This window comes from Stenella coeruleoalba (assembly GCF_951394435.1).
Source record: "Stenella coeruleoalba genome assembly, chromosome: 7".
In the NCBI taxonomy this organism is placed as follows: domain Eukaryota; kingdom Metazoa; phylum Chordata; class Mammalia; order Artiodactyla; family Delphinidae; genus Stenella; species Stenella coeruleoalba.
Genome location: NC_137153.1, coordinates 110,912,209 through 110,934,055, shown reverse-complemented (window position 1 = coordinate 110,934,055; position 21,847 = coordinate 110,912,209). Strand labels below are relative to the sequence as shown.

General features: G+C 36.8%; 2 protein-coding genes across 3 annotated transcripts in view; both read right to left on the bottom strand.

Annotated features, from left to right (window-relative positions):
• The window catches only part of RABGAP1 (RAB GTPase activating protein 1), a 159,591-nt gene that overhangs the window by 56,953 nt on the left and 80,791 nt on the right, over positions 1-21,847 (bottom strand). The window lies entirely within an intron of this gene.
• GPR21 (G protein-coupled receptor 21) lies at positions 7,642-11,209 on the bottom strand. Its single transcript, XM_079926975.1, has one exon. It carries the CDS (start codon positions 9,653-9,655, stop codon positions 8,606-8,608), a length of 1,050 nt encoding a protein of 349 aa, XP_079783101.1. The 5' UTR covers positions 9,656-11,209; the 3' UTR covers positions 7,642-8,605.

Sequence of the window (21,847 nt, the reverse complement as noted above, 5' to 3'; positions counted from 1 at the left end):
TTGTATGGGAGATGATACTGTAGCTCTATTACAGTCCCAACCCCACCTACCCTCCACACATACTTCCCCCTTCCCCTCATCATGACTCTCAACATAATTTTGCTACAATTTTTGGCTAAATCTATATTTCTCATAACTGAATCACAGAGTATATCATGATTAGATTTCCTTCTTTCATCTTCTATTTTTTCTGAAGTTACTAATTGCAAATTTTTTTCTTTCCCTCAGTGTTCTATGTATCTACATTTGTAAGATGGGTAAATATTTTGAGACCTCACATATCTCAAAATGGGTTTTATCCTCACATTTGAATGAAAGTTTGACTGGGCATAAAATTCTAGGTTAAAAATCACTTCTGGGACTTCCCTGTTGGCGCAGTGGTTAGGAATCTGCCTGCCAATGCAGGGGAAAAGGGTTCGAGCCCTGGTCCGGGAAGATCCCACATGCCGCGGAGCAACTAAGCCCGTGCACCACAACTACTGAGGCTGTGCTCTAGAGCCTGTGTGCCACAACTACTGAGCCCGTGTGCCGCAACTACTGAGCCCGCATGCCACAACTACTGAAGCCCACACGCCTAGAGCCTGTACTCCAAAACAAGAGAAGCCCCTGCTCGCCACTAGAGAAAGCCCGTGCACAGTAACAAAGACCCAACGCAGCCAATAATAAATAAATAAAATTTTAATAAAAAAATCACTTCTTAAGTTTGAATTTATTCCCAATTATCTTCTTGCTTCGTTGTGGTAGAAAGTACAATGCTATTCAGATCTCTGTACTTAGGATGCTTCTACTATCCCATCCCTATTCCAGACCAAGAAGCTTTTAGGTTTTTCTTTATCTCCAGTGTCCTGAAATTTTATGATTTGCCATCACAAAGTCTTTTTATTACACTAAGCTGATTGGTCCTTTTCATTATGGAAACTCATATCCTTCAGTTCCATAAACTTCTCTTGTGATATCTGAGAATTTCTCCATTCTTTTTCTCTATTCTGTTTCTGAAAATCATGTTATTCAGACATTGGGCCTCCTTGATCACGCCTCTAATTGTCTTGCTTTTTACCTCCTTTATTGTCTTTTGTTTCACTATCTGCTCTACCTCAATTTTATCTTCCAACTTTTCTAATTTTTAAAAATGTCTGATTATATTTTTAATCTCAAAAGCTTTCTTGTTCTCTGTTTTTTTTTTTTTTTTTATGGCATCCTTTTTTCCTTAATGGATGCAAAATCTTCTCTGAAAATATTAGTTACAAATACTGGGTTTTTTTTTTGAAGTTTTCTTCTATGACTTGTTTCTGTTCCCTCTGATTTGTTTTGGGCTCTGTGCATTCATAATACATTTTCTCAAGTCTATTCATAAGACTTTCTCTGGTTAACTGTTGATATTAAAAGATAAGGAACAAAAAACTAATTGGAAGCTCTATATGCATGGGTAGGATTCGCTGACTGATGGGCATCAACTTAACGTGACTGGGCAGGGACTGTCGGAACTGAGAGCCCTTAGATACTGGCCCCCAGACTAGACTCCTCTTATCTCCTGCTTAGAAGGTTTAAGGCTAAGAGCATTCTGGGAGTGTAGTGGGAAAGGGAAACTGATTATTTAATAAGCAGACTTTCTCTTGATACTCTTGTTTTCAACAAGGTGTCTCAGTCCCATTCTCAGCTATGCCTGGCATCCACAACGCCTGTGGTTCAAACTCCAAAGAGTAAGTCTCCCATCTTCTGCTGGGATGGTGAAAAACCAGTGGTCTGCTAGGGCTAACTTGGATGGGGATCAAGGTGGTGTACAGTGGAGGAGTGTGGGGGTGGGGGGATGAGTGACGGTATCTAAACGTGCCTTCAATAAACTTTCTAACAATTCTTCAGTTTTCAGCTTCATACTACTCTCTGCCTGAAAGGCATATCAGAAGTCTAATTCCCACATATTTACTGGGTTTACTGGCAGATCCTCTCTGCCCCCCCCCGAATTCAGCTTTGTCAATTCTGCTGAGTCAGTTACCACTTGTCCACTGGGTTTCCATAACCCCAAATTTTGTTAGCTTCATTCATCTGCCATCAGCTCTGCTCTTCTCTTTGTCCATATGTATTATACTTTTGTCATTCTTTATAGTGGAGTTAACAGAAATAAATATGCATACTAAATCTGCTATATTTAGTAGGAAGTCTGTCACATATTTTCCAAGTATGGGAGTTAGTTGATATATTGACAAAAGTTTCTTAATCTCTCTAAGCCTAAGTTTCCTCACCTGTAAAACAGAGTTATAAAAAAAATTTAAAAACTGCCTGATAGGTTTCCATGAGAATTATGTGAGGTAAGAATGTAGGCTCTGAAGTCAGAAAGACCTGGGTTTGAATCCCAGATCTTCCACTTATTAACTGTTTGTCTCTGGCAACTCAATCTCAGTTTTCTCATCTTTTTAATGGGGTTAATAATAGTCACTAGCTCATAGAGCATCAGAAGGATTAAACAGGACAAAGTTTATAAAATTCTTCTGAAACATAACAAGCCTCAGTTAACATTTATATCATTGCCCATAATGCTTTCTACGCCTAAAATTACACACACAAGAACAAACACCTCATATCAGCCTATTTAAGTCTTATTCAGGACTTGGCTGAGTGAAGGCAAACTCCCACTCCTCTGCAAAAGCAACAAGATATAATAGGAATGGATGATAGATTAGGAAGTAGGAAGTCTGGGTATTATCATAAATGGCTGTGTGGCCACTGGACTGGTTTCCTGACTATAAAAAGAGAGAATCAGACCAAATGATCTCTAAGGTCTTCTACAGCTCAAATGTCCCTCCCTATCTCCTTTGTGGATGATCTGACTTTCAAAAATTTAATGTCTCTATTCTAATTACCTGACTGATACTGTTAATTTTTATAGGTATTTTCATATATCTTGCTTTTCCAACTACACAGTATATATTCACTCCATGAAAACCAAGATGAGTTGCTTCCCCAAACTAACAAAGTAGTAAGGCCACCCTTTGAATACTACATCAGAAAACAATGTTTCATGGTAAAAGTGATATATAAAACCACCAAAAAGAGAGAGAATGAGTTAGCAAGCTTGTAAGACTGTTAAAACTCGCAAGGAATTTTACTAAAAGTAACAAAAGAAGTTAATTTAAAGAAATAATATGTCAATTAGAAGGTAGGTTGGTCAGTACTGGAAGCACAGATGATTTCAACTTTTATTAGGATCCCAATGACCAGGTTTTCTGATTTCAGAGATGGAACATCAGGCTCAGTCTTATACCAGTAAATTTTCACATTACAGAACCATATTCTAAGATTCCATCCTCACTAAGCAACATTCTGAATATGGTTTGGCTTCCCATGAAGATTTACCAATAGAGAAAGACTGCTCCCTATTGCCAACAATGATTTCTTATTTTAAACTAATGAAGTGACATTATGATTTTATATACTGGCATAATGAACCCACCCAAGAAACAGACCCATGGTGTGCCAACTGTCCCACCAGTAGGCCTTGGTAAATTCCTCCTGATAAAGTCACTCTGTGAAGCTTTTTGAAAGACAGATCACAGAATTTTTCCATATGAAACATCTGAAAACTATAAAGTTCCATAAGAAAGGAATCATGTGATCCTTCTTTAAATCTCTGAGGCCAGCTAGCTATACTACCTGGCATCTAGTAGAGCTTGCTACATAAGCGCTTCCTGATTGCTTCTTAAACTTTTCCAAAAAGCCAGTTATTGCATAATACAATTTTCCATACCCTATAGCAGTATGATAAGCACTTCACTCTGAATACATGACCAACAGTGTGTTAAGAAAAGAAAGAAAGGGAAGATAGAGCTAGAAAAGTGGTAAAGACTGAAAGAAAAAGCAAAACCAAAGAATTAGAGCCATTTCTTTCACCAAGCTATCCTATTCTATTGCTCCTCTTTCATAGTGACTGATTTTTACAGCCTATCTTATCTGCATCTAGAGCCAAGATCTTACCCATGCTGTGAGAAATTGGCAGTTTGACAGCACTGCCTGAAGTTCCCTGGGCCGAGGCTACACAGTTTCCAGGAGTAAAGTTACCTAGCATATAAAGCACACACATTCCCACAGTAGTCTCTTGGTACTAAAAAGAGATATTTATTATATACAGTCTAGAATGGCTTTGATCAAATGAAAAACTGCTTATGGGCTTTGGACTACCCTTTGAACATCACTGCTCTATAATGACTAGAAGAATAATAGTGACTAGAAGTAATAATTAGAAAGGCTCATTCATTAACTCCGTAAAACTTACTAAAACTTCTGCTCTAAGCCAGGTCCTATGTTAGATTTGGGGGTTAAAGGTATGAAGAGACATTGTCCCTGCCTTTAGAGACTTTGGAAACAAGTAAAGAGAGTAAATGTAACAGTTTTATGTTGAATTTAAAGTTACTGTTATTTTGGGATTGCTAAGTAGCATGGAATAGTCACCTAGCATTGACCTTCAAAGATCTTGTGGGGGGGAGCGCCACATTATATGCAGCTTCCTTAGATGTAAAGCTATGGCAGATACAAATAACAGTAATCATTTTTATTTTCAAAGCACTTTACATATTACAAAGTTCTCTTACATCCGTTATCTAATTCAATCCTCAAAGTAACCCTGTGAAGGATGAAAGGATTATTATAAATAGAAGAAATTAAGTGCTTAGAGAAGCGACCAGCCCTTACAAAACGAGTTAATTAGTAACAGAAACCTAGATTCGCAGTTCAAAGTTCATTTTACATATCATGATTCCGTTATCATCCAAATTTTGAAGAAAAGCCAAGTGACTCATTTACAGCCATAAGAAATGTCTAGAATATTCCTTGGGTCTGCAAAATACGTTAATAATATGTACATTTAATATAAAATATTTAGTAACCTGAAATGGAAAAATTATGCAAAAATCAACACAAATAATGACTTATGGAGACTTTAAAAAAAGTTTATAGTTCCATGATTCTCCCCCATCCTTAAACTTCCCCAAATTTCCTCATATAGCAAGAAATTCTGGTTTGCCAATAATTTATTTCACAAATCTTTTATGATTCAAAAACACAGTCAGTAAAATTCCTACAAAGCCATCAAAGGCAGATGTTTTAATCAAACCTGCAAAGCTGAGGAAACTCCCAGAAATCACTCTACCATCTGGGAACTTGTAACCCTGTTGCTTCATTTTCAAGTTCAAAGAGGTGAACAGTAAATGCATTTAATAGTACAAAAATTCAAGTTTTCCCAATCCTTAAAATACTGAGACCATTATTCAAGTAAAAAGGAAAAGCCACTATAAAAGGCTCAAAAACATATTTATCCAGCAATAAACCTTAAATAAAACTCTTTCCAAAATGGAATTTAGGGTTAAAGCCAACAGGTCCATGAAAAATTCAAATATCCATTCTGGTGAAAGATAATTCTTTCATTAAAGTGGAGCACTTGTCCTTTTGTAATTGCTTTTCCGCTCTAAGAGGAAAAAAACACACCTTCACTGAAATCATTGTATAAAAACACAACTAATTACAAATATAACAATTACTATAGTCTTATTTTAAAATTTACTGTGAAATAATTTCAACACAGTCACCAAAAGCTTATGCTTCCTCTGATATCAGCCATATACTATATAAAGTTAAATGGGCTGTCTTGTCAAAGCCTAAGGTAACTGACTCTAAAAATATACTTTTTCTCATTCTGAACTAGTCAGATTGGTATTTAAATAAAACGTCATTAAATGTTGCACTAAATATGCAAGGATGAAAAGGTTACTTAAATACAAACTCTCCAAATGCACCACACAGAAACTGCCCCCAGCCACAGAAGATTGTATGATTGCATTCAAACACAACCCTTCTCCCCAGGATACACACACCACAAGAAAACAAAAATTTTAAAGCAGTACAGACAATGAAATATGAGAATAGAATTGATACCTGGAAGAAACGTTAGAGTTTATAAAGTCCAATGACTACAAGATAAACTGGAAAGACATCTGATATTAAGTATCAGCTGGGGAGGAATGCTTTATTTTTCTTTAAAGTTACTATATCTACTTAGTTCCTACTTTAGTTTTAGGCTGAGAGGTTCTAACGTGAAAAAAAAAAACCAATTAAAAAAACCCTCTGGCATCTAAATTTGGTACTAGGGCAAAAATATAAAAATCTACTAACAAAAGCTCTTATTAAAAGAGTTGTTGCCTTCCAGTCATTGAAAGCTCAGCTTGATTAGCCATTTCCAGAAAATTAAACAGAGATTTCCTCATTTCCGTAACATTCCCACAAAATCTTTTCCAAAAACTTTTGTTTTCTCTAAAATGGAACCCTACTGCAAGAAAAAATTAAAAGGGCTCAGTACCCCCCCACACACAAAAAATCTACTGATTTAACATCAGTTTTCCATAAAAATTAATCTTCATGAGTCCCATATCTGAACTAAAAATTGACAAGCAAACTGTGCAAATCTGGACAGGTTACATTCTCTGATATATATGAAAAAAAGGGAATTTTGTTTTCTTAGATCTGTGCCACTTAAATAAAGGGGAATTGTATACAGCTTTTTTTCAGAATCTAACAGAAAAGGTTTTCTACTTCAAATGGCAACTTAACAAAGCCACTGCTAACATAATGTGCAATTCCAATATGAGTTCTAAATTTTGAAACAACTTAGAATCAAATTTTCTAATACTCAATATAAAGAGCAAGCAAGCTTTTGGGAAGAACTCAGAATCTGAAGTTTAAATGCTTATATTCATACTTGTTCTCTTAAAATAAAAATGTTTAAGTAGAATACATTTGAGGTTAAAATCAAATCAATCTCTAAAACCTAAAATCATAAGAATGCCATCTTTTATTTTAAAAGGGGGTAGGAGGTTTTCTAATATGATGATGGAAAACCAAAGCATATCTGCCTGTTTTATAAATATCTATGTCCTTCCTTGGACTCAAAAATCCACATTTCCCTTGGTTTTCTTCTATCTTCAATCTCACTGAACACCACTGTCACATTCAGATTACAACATCTAGCCAAAGGCAGAGATCATACAAGTTCCCTGAAGACTTCTAAAACATTAAAACCAGTAGAAGAGCAGAGGAAATACTTTCATGCTTGAAGCTGCTGGGAAATCCTTCTCTCCTTTTAGAAAAATAAACCTCTTTAGGAAAGGAACAGTATTCCAAGGATTTTTTTTTCCAGAAAGAGAATAGCAATAGAGAGAGAATTAGAATTTCTCCTTCTCTCATTCAAATATGGATTCCTTAACACTAACTGAAAGAATGCTTTTAAAAAGAATTAGTTACTACTTTATTAGATGATACCATTTAATCAAAAGGAGACCATCTCAATCAACCCCTCCTATTTTAAAAATGAACTAGCTAAATGTACATTGTATTTTCTGACTCAGTTGCCTAGGACCTTTCTTCCTGATATTCTAGTATTTCAGAAAGTCTCTAGCTAAAAAGAGCAGAGAAGACTAAAGACACTTTTCAATGTATTTTCACCATTATAAAAATGGCAGCCATCAGCCTATCATTTAATTATTTTTCAGCTTATTTAAATGCATTTTGCTGTAAAAGAGAAATCTAACTCAATTCAAATATTCTCAATACACACATACACAAAGGCTTGGGCAAAAATACTACAACACAATCACTTTCAGTATACATATTTGTTTAGGTCTCAGTGAAGCATGGCATAAAATACAGCTTAGTTTTTCTATAAATTATATGATTTGACTGCACTTTTGCTTCATGGTTCAATGCAAAAATTTTATTATTTTTTTAAATTTATTTTTTAAGATTTTTTTTTTGATGTGGACCATTTTTTTTTTTAAGTCTTTACTGAATATGTTACAATATTGCTTCTCTTTTATGTTTTTTGGTTTCTTGGCAATGAGACATGTGGGATATTAGCTCCTCAACCAGGGACTGAACCCACACCCCCTGCATTGGAAGGCAAAGTCTTAACCACTGAACCGCCAGGGAAGTCCCCCCAAATTTTAAATTAATTTTTAAGTTTTCACATTATTCACTGTATTGAGAATTCTCTCAAGAGACTAGGACATAAAACATTTGACTTTCTGAATGACAGTGTGGAAACCTGCAGGGTAGTTACACTTTGACAGATGTAAAGAAAATTTTAAAACCCTGTTAATTCATCACTGTATTTTAATATTTCCTGTTAAAAGAAATCAATTGTACATGAAGCTCAAACAGCTGGAAAGAACCCAGAAAAGCAACAAGAAAATGATGACTTTTAAAAATGCTGACGCTTTTCACACCCAGGTTCAGTCATGCCAGCTGGAGAGAGGTGTTAGATATGGCTTTATTCATTTTAAGTCTGAGAATTAAATACAGTCATTTCCATGACATTATGGAAATAGGAACGAAGAGCAATTTATCTTCATGGTCCTGATTCTTCTCATTCGAAAGCATTAAAAAAAATCATTTCTGCAAACTTAAAAGGTATTTTGGATGGATCATTTGTTAACTATTGCTTAGAGTCAAACTATTTTGTCCCATATTTCCCAGTGAACTAGAAATACAAAAAGATAAAAAGGAAACACACACACACACACACACACACACACACACAACACAGTGACCCAATATCTGAACCACTTCAGACATGAAATCCATTAAGGGGGCCTTTGCTCCTAACTGTGTAAGGGTCCTTAGCTATCATCTGACTCGCACAAGAAGTACACATGGCCCCTGAGAGGCGCTTTAGTCCCCTTTGGAAGACACTGTTGGAAAGACTATAAATGACACAGTTGCAGAAACTATTACTAATAGCAAGCCAGGTGGTCAAGAAGGATGCGAAGCGGTTGCTGTGGCCAGTGGAGCTCTCCAGTAAGAAGTAGATGATGTATGGCAACCAGAGGATGTAAAATACACTAGTAATTCGGAACAGGACCATGGCATAGCGCTTATCAGGACAGGCCTGCACCTCCCCAGTCTCCCCACTCTGGCTGCTGAAGCGGGCTTGCCTTTCGCTGATTTCCTTTGTGTGCTGTTGGCAGATGCGGAAGATGTTGAAATAGGTGAAGCACACAATGAGGGCTGCTGGGGCATATAACATCATCACGATGAACAGGGTGAAGTAGGGGTCGGTGTGCCAGGACTCCGCACACCACTGAAACACATCTCCATGATATCCAGGTTTGCCCCAGTGGAAAAAGGAAGGCAGGAAGACCAGGGTGGAGTATAGCCAAATCAGGAAAATACACAGACGCAGTCTCCAGGGCGTAACCAGGGTATTATAGGTTAGAGGCTTAGTGATGGCAATATATCTATCGATGCTGATACAGGCCAGAGAGGCCATGGAGACACTCTTCAGAACTGATACTACAAAACCAAATACCTGGCAAGTCAAGGACTCCTCTACTGGAAGCGGGTAGTGGAGGAGTGATAAAGAAGGGACCAGGCAGCTTACCCCAACCAAGAGGTCAGCATATGCCATAGTCTGGATAAAATAACTTGTAGTATGGTGGTTCAACAAAGGTGCACAATGAAATACAAAAATCACAATAATGTTGCCAGAAATAATCAACACAGTTAGAAAGACAATAATTAATACTTCCAAAAGGCAAAAATTGACAGTTTCCAAATAGCCAAATGCCAAGAGGCAAAAAGGGTGGCTGCTCTGATTACCATCCAAGGTAGAGTTCATCTTGAGCTCAGGAGTGATCTCTCACTTCATGCTGCCGCTTGGCTGCTGCCAACAGTTCAAAGGAGCAGCTGCTGTCATTGCGGTCAGCTCTGTGTGTCTGTAATAATGCCCGAGGAGCCTTAGTCCCCAAGCTCCCGATGCTGCTGCTCTGATGCATTGCCTGCAGTGCAATTCCCCTTTAAATCCTTCTTGGAATAGGGAGAACCAGCAGCAGTTGTCTGGCCAGTCCGAGATGCGGCCATAGTACCAGGTTTACCATACACATAGCACCAGGGGAGTAAGGCAAACTCTGTACAATGTCTTCAGGCCAATGAGGGTACGGGGTAGGGGCAGAAGGGAAGGGAGGAAGATTAGGACTTCAGCAGGAGTTGTAATGAGTCTCCTCTGAACAGCTGATAGAAGAAAAGGAAAGAGCGTTTTACATTTTGCATCCAATGCCCTAATCAAGAACCTGGCTAGCTCGAGCTGGTATCACCCCTCCCACTCTATCCCACCCCACCCAGTACAACTATTCACGGCTACCCTCAGTAGCACCCCGCATAATTGGTCCTTACTCTACAGAGGAGGCGCAGCAACAGCAAGCTTTCATGATCAACATAAAACAAAATCAATCGCAAGTCAGATCAATCTAACCCCATTTCCTTTCATTTGAGCTTTTCGGGGGGAGAAGAGGAATCTGCTTATAGAATTTAATTACCATGAATAAAATTAGCCAAGATAACTTATTTTCTTCATTGATTCCAATGTAATATTTTGCCTCTTAGAAAAATTTCAACAGCATTGATCTGTCTAGCTCAATTTCAGAGTATTACCTGTAATTCAGCATGCTGCGATCCAAACAAAAGCCACAGAACACCTTAACAGAAAGCCTTGCAAAGCAGGAATGTGCCTCAGCCCCGTTTACTGCAGAAATGAGACACAGAGGGAGGGGATAAAGGAGTAGGAGGGGAAATAGGGAGAAGAGGGGCTTGGGAAAAGGAAGAGGCGGGGGAGGGGAAAGAAAACGCCTATGTGCGCACACACTCCGGCATCTTTAGCAGCTCATTAGAATTCATTGCCAGAGAGGTGCTCCCTGATTTCCAGACTGCACAGTGGGGGAATAACTTAATATGCCTGCAGGGCAGTGTTTGAAGGCTGTTTCCTCGTCTGTCTGGAATCCCCCTCTTAGTAGATGAAGCAGAATTTAGACTGCTAGTAAGGAGAAGAGGTAGTAAGCAGGACAGACAGCAAGCCAGGAATTAGATTGAAACACACTGCCAGAGGGGTAATGGTGAGAGGAAATTCCTACTTTCTTGTAGCATTTCCCATAGAACAAAGAGCGATGTTAAAGAATGACAGTGTGTTAACAGTGCGTGACAGCTGAGGAATCATAATTCAGCACAAGAAGTTCTAGCTAGAAGGCTACATATTTAGCATTAATTTTCTCTCATGATTCACTAAATATGGATCTATTTTAAGAAACGTGACCAAAACAACAAACAAAAATTAGGTTTTCAAGAGAAAAAATAAAGAAAATCCCATCTACTCTGAATATTGCAGAAACAGCACACACAAAGAGGAATTACATTGTTCCTGTATTTGACACTATCCTATGGTTTTGAGATGCCATTACTTGCTTCCAGTTTGCTGAGAAGTGGTACACAAATATACAAACAAAAGATGGACAAGAAAATGCACCCACTTCCACACAGGTTTGAAAATTGCAGGAAGTTTCATGGTACAAACTAGCTTTGTATCTTAGAATATACAATCTTGTTTGTGCTTACTTAACACAAGGCAAATTGGGATTTTATTGTGGCTCTTCAGGTGATGTCATAAGTGATGACAATTTTCAGCTAATTGGGAGTGTCAAATTATGACAATTTTTAGTTAATTAGAAATGTGTATTTTTATTGTCTTTCCTCCAGGTATCTTTGGTCTCTCAATTCATCCTTCTAAGTAAAGTTTCACATAACTCAGTAGAGTAAAATAAAATAAACAAATGTTGACATTTGTAAACATTCCAGAAGGTCTGCACACCTGGATGGAGATATATGTTATGTGATCCAACTTTCATTTTTTATCTGTTTCACATACATGCTTTCTCATTGCAGGCAATGGTCACTCAATTACATTTTAAGATCTGAAGCGCTGTGCTTACTACACGAAGGCAAGGAACTCAAAAAACCTACTGAGCATAAGCTTGATAGCTGTAATTGACAGGTCTTATTGGAAAAGATGGCAAAGTGTGGCACAGCAAAAAGACCCATGGCACTGAACACCCATCTGGCTCAAATCCTTGCTTCCTTGCTCTAATATTACTTAGCCTCTCTTAGCCTCAGTTTCATCATCTGTAAAATGAGGATCACACTCCCTATTTCATGACGTTGGTGAGAAATAAAGCAGATAGTGTATACAAAAGGCTTACCAATACTTAGTACACAGGGGGTATATAACTTTACTTTCTTCTCACACAACCTCAAACAACCTTCCTAAATAGTCTGTGTTTTCCCACCAGTCCTACTGCATTGCTTGAGGCTGGGGCTCTTCTGAATCCTAAGGTGCCCTCTCTTATTGTGACTGCCCAGTTCTAAGGGCAATGACAGTTATTTCGACACTTTGCTGCCCTGCATTCCTCAAATACATTGAGGCTATACATATGTAAGGCAAGAAGGAAAGATGGTATGGCACTAATTATTCCCACTAGACAAATAATTTCTCTGCCTATGTCTCAAAACTTGACTTCACTCCTGAGTTTCCCTTTCCTTCTACAATTTGCCTGCTAGTCACACATCTACCTGGATGTCATATAGAGACTTCAACCACAGCATGACCAAAATTAAATACATTTTTTCCCACCAAATAAGACTCTTTTACTTTTTTTCTCACATTTTCCCGGGCACTCAGGTATGAACTCAGAAATCATCTTGACCACTCTCTCCCTTAATATACCATTCTTAGTTACCACATCTTATGAATCTATTTCTATAATGGCTCTCAAATTCATTTCCTCCTTTTAGTTTTTAATACTTTAGGCTATCATTAAATACTGTCTGGACTTCTAGTCTTGTTCATTTTTCTAATCTATTCATTTCTGCCTCATTAAAATATCCAATAGCACATGCTTCATTATGGTTATTATGAACTCCATTATTCAAGAAGACTCAATGGCTCCTATTGCCTTTCCAGTCTGATCTCACTATACCGAAACCCCCAAATACCTTGCCCTCCAGCCAAACCAGGTTACTCAATATTCTATACATCTGACATAGACTTTATTTTTGAACTTCCATGTTTTGACTGCTTAATAAATATTGAATTAAAAAAAGAATGATTCCTGAGAGTTGTATTTCAATAAATGGAAAAACCATTCACCAAAGTCAAGAGTCCAGGCTTTTTTAACTACTTGTAAATTTGGGCATGTAACTTATTCTTATTCCATCTCAGGTTTCTCATGTATGAAACTAGACAGTTACAATGATAAAAACAGGTAATATATTAACTGATAATTTTAAAGAATTTAAAATGTTATAAAAATGCAACGAAAACCACAAACTGTTACAATACCATTAGTACAATAGTAGTTCTTTCCGTTTTGTTTCTATTTTAGTAAAACCACTCTAGGAGCTATAATCAAAATATTCATACTAGGAATTAAAGAAAATAATCAGTCAAAAGTTAAATGTTTTGTTTTGGATTAAAGGAAACCATTTTCTCCAGAGGAGACAAATTACTAATGACAAGGGGGAGCAATAAATCTATGTCCTCACAAAAATCTATACATACATTTACCTTTAAAAATAATGCAGTCACATGATTTTTTTTAATAAAAGAGTATTTCTGTATATATGACTGGAAAAAAATGTATTAAAAATCAATTCTACTTTTCACTGGATAGTGGGATTACAAGTGATTTTTAATTTCTTCTTTATGGTTTTCTATGTTTTGTGAATTTGCTAATTTCTATGTGCTATTTTTTACAATCAGGTTAAAAAAAAAAAAGCCAAAGTAATATATAACATGTCCCTTTTGGTAAAGCTAACAAAAAACCTGGCCATATGATGCCCTCCCAGAGCCACACTGAATAGATGATGCCAGGTTAAGTCACCTACTTCATGGGGCTCAGCTCCACTCGTCCTTATGCCATCACTGCAACATTCCTTCAGATGGCCTTGGTACTCAATTTAATTCAAAATAGACACCTACAGCCCCAGTTAAAAATTTTTACAGAATGAGAATATAACTAGATGAACCATGTGAAATTGTTAATATTTAACCATTTCATTTCTGGTTAAATATTTTCTGATCTACAAAAATGGAAACCTCTATACGGCTCAACCTAACACTAAAAAATTAAAATAACCAAATCACAGAACTAAAAATGAAAAATGGCAGAAAGAGAAAGGAAACACCAAACAAAAAAGAGAAAAGATTGTTCAAATTACATTTATTCGTCTCCCAGCCTCCTCAGCAGTTTATCTACTATAGATGGAAAAGGATCAATCTCAGTGCTTCAAATTCATAAGATTCATTTCTGGGCATTATCTATCACTTATTATTTAGTAAAAATGAGCTTTAAATGTTGATTTATTTAATTATTTTAGTTCAGCTGATGTGGGTGTATTTATATCGATGTCATTCCAAACCCAATTTAATTCCCCTCCCTCTCCCTCATCTCGCACATTCATTCAATCACCAAGTGCCAAGGATTCTACCTGTGAAATTTCTCTCAAGAAGTTATCTCTTTCTCTATCCCTTCTGCCACTGAAACAAACCAAGTGACAATTATCTCTTGCATGAATTGCTAACAGGTTTTGCTGCAATTTATCTTATTCCATTCTAACTCAATAATACAAATAATAACAATAACAAACCAAGTAACAATTATCTCTTGCCTGAATTACTAGGTTTTGCTGCAATTAATCTTACTCCATTCTAACTCAATGATAATATAAATAATAACAATAACTAAGTGGTTAATTTATACTTACCAGGGGCTATGAATTGTACTAAGTGTTTTCATGCATTAGCTAAGCTATTCTAACTACTCTACAAATAAGATACTATTATTATCCCATTTTACACATAGGAAACAAAAGGTTTAATTGTAAATTGCCCAATGTCAATGGCCTGAATACAAAACTAGGATTTGAATCAAGATAATCTACCTTTAGATGGACACACTAAATCACTCTGCATACTGCCTTCCAAACCTGAATATATGATTTGCCTACTTAAAATGACTTCCTATTGCCTGAGATATTAAATATGCCTTATTTAAGCTTTCTAAGATCTGGCTCCTACCTACCTTCTCTGACTTTACCAACTTTCACACTCTGAAACTGCCAAGCTCTTTATCACCCTTGAGAACATGCTTTTCCCCTTGACTTTTAACATCACACATGCCATGCACACATGCCCCCCTCTCCTACCACCACAATCCCCCTCCCTGGATAATTCTGAACAAGAGAACTTTTTGAACCCTTAGATGAGAAGTCCTTGTCATTTGCTGCACAACAATATGTATCTTCTTTTCTATAACCCTCATGCAACTTTATTCCAAATGGTTAGTTAATTGCCTATTTCCCTCATTAGACTGTAGATTCCCCCAAACCAGAGAACAGGTATATTTTATTCATGGGCATAACCATAAGACCTTAACACACGGCCGGCACAAAGCAGGCTTTCAAAGGTATTTCTGATTGACTAAACACCAAATGCCTAATAAAACAACAGGCATTTGTTTTTGGATGGGAAGACCTTTTAAGTAAAATCCTAGTATGGTAACAGTTTAATTCACCCATAATTATTAGGCTGATGCATGTGAAATTGCCTATTTGTAAATCAAACACTGTCAGATATCAGCAAATTTAATATGACCAAACCTAATTATGTTTTTATAGTCTTATAATTCAGAAAGAACCTGAAAACTGCCTGGACAGGTATGACTTACAGAAACTCATCAGAGGGTACATGAATTTACAAAGATGGGATATAGGGACTTAAAAATTATTTTCACTAATAACAATTTAAAGGAATAGTATCTCAGTCCATTAGAAATGCTATAACAAAAATACCATAGACTGAATTGCCTATAAACAATAAATTTATTTCTCATAGTCCCGGAGACTGGGAAGCCCAAGATCAAGGTGTTGGCAATTTGGTGTCTGGTGAGAATCCACAGTCATCTTACACTGTGTCCTCACATGGCAGAAGGGGCAAGGGAGCTTTCTATGGTCTTTTTTTATAAGGATACTAAACCCATTCATGAGGGCTCTACCCCCTTGAGAGGTCCCTTGAATCTTGAATCTCCTCTCAAAGGCCCCACCTCCAAACACCATCACATTGTTGGGGGTGGGGGTGGTGTTAGGGTTTCAACATATGAATTTTGGGGAGCCAAGAACATTCAGTCTATAGCTGACCTACTATGGCAACTGCTATAGTGGAGCAGACAATAAAGTTCTGAAAGTCCACTGGCAATTGTTTTCTTACAGAATCAGACAGCAAGAGTACTGAGTTGTGAAACAGTAGAATCACAGGCTATTTTGGGGGCAGGACTCAAACATTCCATTTAATTTTTCCAGAATGTTAAAGCTTAAAGGAAACTTAAAGGAAGCTCAACCATTTACTTCAGCAACCTCATTTCAGCAGAGAAAAGAAAATAGTCAGAACCTCATCTGAGTTCATGTAAGCCAGTGGCAGAGTTGAAACTAGTACCCAGACACTTCCTAACTTCATGGCCAGTGATCTTTTTGCTAACTTGATCCCCTTTTTGTTTAGTATCCACAGGAGGTTCTTATGATTAAATATTATTGAATCCTTGACTATTACCAAATCAACCAGGAAGAGATTTTTAATTAAAACGAAGTTATAATTAGATATTTAAATTATTTTTCCAGACTGGTAAAATGTGGCTGGGCCTCCAGGGCTTCCCTTGGACAATCAGAAATGTAAATATCGATTATGTGGCTCTGGATAAAACTTGAAATTCATGGCAAAAGACTGTTACCACTGAGGTTTGCCACTAAAATCACTAGCGAAAACAATGCAAATAGGTTTCAGAAAACACAAGGCTGACTGGATGGAAGGAAAGAGAAACATCAGAACACGCTGCTATTTCATTATTCTTTTATTTATTAAAAGAATCTGTTAAGGAAGCCATTCTGATGTAAATTTTTGGTACTAAGCAAAATAAATAGTCACTGATATAAAAGGTGAAAAATAACCAAAAGAAAGAAGGACCAGAGGATGATTCTGGAAGCTGGAGACCAGAAAGCACCCTCTTTTCCCTCCATTCTCAACTCCAATTTACTTGATTTACCAGACCCAAATAGCTATAGGTCTTACAGCTGGGAGTAAGAGAGCCCGTAAGAGTCCCTGTGGATTACTTAGGGCTTCTTTCCCCTGTGCCTGACAAGTTCTAACTAGAGACTAGGGTTGAGGAACTCTCTGTCAAAGACCAGAAAGAACAGAAAACTAAAAATCCAGGAGTATTTGGTCTGCAGAAATTTATTCCATGAAGCCAAGGGTAGTTCAATATCAAGAAGCCTATCATATGTTGATAACGTATCTACTCCAAGAACAAGTTAAAGAAAATCATATTCACTATTAAGTGCTGAAAAAGTCCTTCATAAAATTTCAGTAGACATTCCTAATAAAAAAAATCAAAGCCTGAGATAGAATAAAATCACTTAAATAAAATAAAAAGTATTACCAAAAAACCCCCACAACTGAATAGCATGCTTTCCAGAAGTCTGAATCACTAAGACCATTTTAATTAAAATCAGGAACTCAATAGGGATGCTATCACCACCATCATTAAACACTGTCTTAAAGCTTCTATCAAATATAAAAACAAGAAAATTTAGTAGCCTGCATAAACAGTGAAAAAAGAAGTGAAACTGTTTTTGCTGCTATTATCATATACCAGAAAATCTTAAAAGATGCTAGTATAAAATTAGGAGGATTAATCAAAATATCAAGAGGTAGATGGATAGAGAATTAAAAAAAATTAATGTCTATTCTCTGTTGTAGCAATTAGCTACTTAGAAATGGAAATCAGAAAAAAAAATTCCATTTGCTATAGCGACAACACTCTAAGATAATTCTTAGGAATAAATTTAACAAAAGAGGAACAAGACATATATGAAGGCAACTCTGAAGTCTTCAACAGACATAAGACCTTGACAAGTGGAAAGGCATACCATATTCTCAGATGTAAAGATATTATAACAATGTATCTTATAACCTAAATTAATATGTGAATTAAATGTAATTCAAACTAGAATCCTTATATAACTTTTCAGGATAATGGTGAGACTGGAGAAAATGACTTTAAAGTTTATATGGAAGATTAAATATGCAAAAATAGATAAGAAAAATATGAAACAGGAAACAGTGAAAAAAAGACTTGCTTTACTGGATATTAGAACATAACTCAGAGCCTCTTTAACCAAAACAGTATTGGTATAGGAATACACAAAAATAAATAAATAGAACAAGCTAGAAATCAATCCCAGCATATATGAGAATTTAAGATATAACAAACGTGGCAGTTCTACTCAGTAGGAAAATAGAAGTAGCACAACTGGTTATCCATCTGGGAGAAAGTAAAATTGGACTGCTATCATATGCCATGTACAAAAATAAATTCCAGATGGATTAAAGACATAAAAATATAACACGTACAATAAAAATCACAAGGAAACGTTGGAAAGTATATTTACAAAATCTAGAGGTAGGAGAGACCTTAACCAAGATGCAATTTTCTACTTAAAAATTGAAAGTGTTTCGTATGGCATGAAACCATAAAGTTAATATAAATCTAAAATTCTAGAAAGATATTTATAATGAAGCTACAAAGAATATAATTATATAAAGTACTTAGAAACTGACATCTTAAAGTTAATAGAAAAATAGACAAAGAATATAAAGAGATGGAAGAGCAAATCGGTCAAATTTATTTGTAGTCAGGGAACTGCAAACTAAAGACATACTGGCATCACTTACATCCACTGACAGCAAAAATTACAGTGATAACTAATACTGTTTGGGATATGTGTTAATAGGTACGTTCCTACATTGCTGGTGGAACTGTGAACTGTCATAGCCTTTCACAGAGGCAATCTGGACATAAGTAAATTAAATACAAAAATTAAATAACAAGTTTAAAAAACATATTACCCTTTGATCCAACAATCACACTACTGAGACTATTCAATAAAAGTCAAAGATTTAGAACATGTGTAAGATTGTTTAGTAAACACTATTTAGAGGCTAAAAACTTGAAACAAAATAAATGCCTACCAATAGAAGAATAACTGAATAAAAGATTGCACTGTCTTAGTTTGCCTGGGTTTCTATAGCAAAACACCATAGACTGGATGGCTTATGAACAGCAGAATTTTATTGCTCACAATTCTGGAGGCTAGAAGTCTAAGATCAGAGTGCCACACAGCTGGGCTCTGGTGAAGGCCCTCTTCTGGGCTACACACTGCCGACTTCTAGTTGTATCCTCACATGGTGGAAGGTGGGGAGGATCTTTCCCGAGACTCTTTTATAATGGTGCTAACCCAAGCATGAGGGTTCTGCCCTCATGGCCTAATCACCTCCCTATCACCTTGGTATAGTGGTTAGGTTTCAACATGAATTTTAAGGGACACAGTCAGACCATAGCACCTGTTATCAATATACACAAGAGGGCTTCCCTGGTGGCGCAGTGGTTGAGAGTCCACCTGCTGATGCAGGGGAAGCGGGTTCGTGCCCCGGTCCGGGAAGATCCCACATGCCGCGGAGCAGCTGGGCCCCTGAGCCATGACCGCTGAGCCTGCGCATCCGGAGCCTGTGCTCCGCAACGGGAGAGGCCACAACAGTGAGAGGCCCACGTACCGCAAAAAAACAAAAACAAAACAAAAAACAACACAAGAATGTTCACAGCAGCTTTATAAAAGCTAAAACAGGGAGAAATAAAAAAAAGCCACAAACATCTATAACAGCAGAACAGATTTTTTTAAAGTGTGATTTAAATATTCATACAATGGAATATTCTCAGCAATTAAAAAAACGAAAACAAATATAAAACAAACTACTGATACACTCCCAAAATGGATGACCAAAAGAAGTCAAATACAAATGAGTACATGCTGCATGACCGTATGATTGTTTGTAAATAAAGTTCAAGAACAATCAAAACTAATCTAGGGAAAGATTACAGTTAAGTCCCCTAAATATGACGAGTTCTGTTCCGAGAGCGCTTTTGTTAAGTCCAGTCTGTTCCCAAGTCCAACAAAGTTAGCCTAGGTACCCAACTAAAACAACTGGCTATACAGTACTGTGCTGTAATAGGTTTATAATACTTTTCACACAAATAATACATAAAAAAAACAAATAAAAACAAAAAATAAAGAAAACATTTTAAACCTTATAGTACAGTACCTTGAAAAGTACAGTAGTATCAGCTACATCACCACTGCTTTCATGCTGGCTTCTGGACATCCTGGGCTTGAAATATAGATTCTGTACTACTGTACTCTATACAGTACTGTACAGTAAAGAACACAAAAGCACAACCACTTGTACATGATGCACCACGTGACAATGTACGCCAGATACGTGAACTAACTTACATGACTGGACATGCAAACGTGTTTGCATCTTTGAAAGTTCGCAACTTGAAGGTTCGTATGTAGGGGACTTACTGTACTGGTTTTTCAGGGGTGGTGTAGGAGTGGTTATGAATAGAAAGGGACAATAATAACTTTTTGGGGTGATGGATATATTCTTCCTTTTGGTAATGATCAGAGCAGTGTATTCACATGTAATGGAGCCGTACACTTTAAAGTTGTGTATTTTAGCCTATGTAAATTACAGCTTGCTGTAAAAATAAATTTAAAAAAATTTAAAGTAGTTTCTCCCCTCAAAAAAATTCAGAGCAAATTTTTAAAATGTCAATTATAATAACAACTACCAGGTTCCTATTCGAGAAACAGATATCACCATTTTCATGGAACCAGAAAAATAGAGTACTTCATGTCTTCTTTTTTTTTTTGCAGTACACAGGCCTCTCACTGTTGTGGTCTCTCCTGCTACAGAGCACAGGCTCTGGATGCGCAGGCTCAGTGGCCATGGCTCACGGGCCCAGCCGCTCCGCGGCATGTGGGATCTTCCCGGACCGGGGCACAAACCCGCATCCCCTGCATCGGCAGGCGGACTCCCAACCACTGCGCCACCAGGGAAGCCCAAATACTTCATGTCTTTAAATTATCTCTATGAGTAGCCACACCAAAAATATTTAAGAAATAATTTTTGGCCAAACATTTCAAAGGATTTCAAAATGTTATAATTACATATCCAAAATAGGATTTACCAATAAAAGAAAAAAATCAACTAAGTGTACTTTTGCTAGCCATACATGTTGCATAACCTTGTTCTTCCATGTCTCCAATGGTACTATGAGTACAACGCTCTGCCATTCTTCCAGGCCTGGGGAGGTCTTTTCTGGAACCCATCTTAAACATCATATTCCTGATAAAGACTCTCCTATTCCCCCAGGCTGAATTAATCACTCCTTTTGATGGTTCCCACTGTGCTTTTCCAGACTATCACATGATTTATGTTAATTGCTTTTGTGTTTGACCTCCTAGCTCCAGCACTGTGGTTGTAATAGGCACTCAATATAGCTGGTTAAACAATAACATCAACATAATGAAGGGAAACAGAATATTAGTTCCTGAAGGAAAATACATCTGTCTGGAAACAAGATGATGAATAGAAACACTAATATTCTGAGCAAATAAAAGTCATTTTTCTCCACTTAGAGGATGGGATAGGGAGGGTGGGAGGGAGATGCAAGAGGGAGGAGATATGGGGATATATGTATATGTACAGCTGATTCACTTTGTTATAAAGCAGAAACTAACACACCATTGTAAAGCAATTATACTCTAATAAAGGTATTAAAAAAAAAGTCATATTTCTGCTGAGGAAAGATCTGATTTCATGTTCAAATGTTGTCCTTACCTATAAGGTTTTTTTTTTAATTATAGTTTTATAGAGATACTATTCACCTCATAACGTTTTAATATATTTTTAAAAGAAGTCCCACCTTTTGTCACATTGAAAATTTTTCATATATTACTGGGGGTTCTGAGAAATTCATTCATAATTCAGGTTTGGAATTTGCATATCATTGGAGAAACTGCTTCCTAAAGATAA

Excerpts from the sequence above, each read along its gene's own strand:
- GPR21 (XM_079926975.1), bottom strand. The coding sequence starts at position 9,655 with ATGAACTCTACCTTGGATGGTAATCAGAGCAGCCACCCTTTTTGCCTC.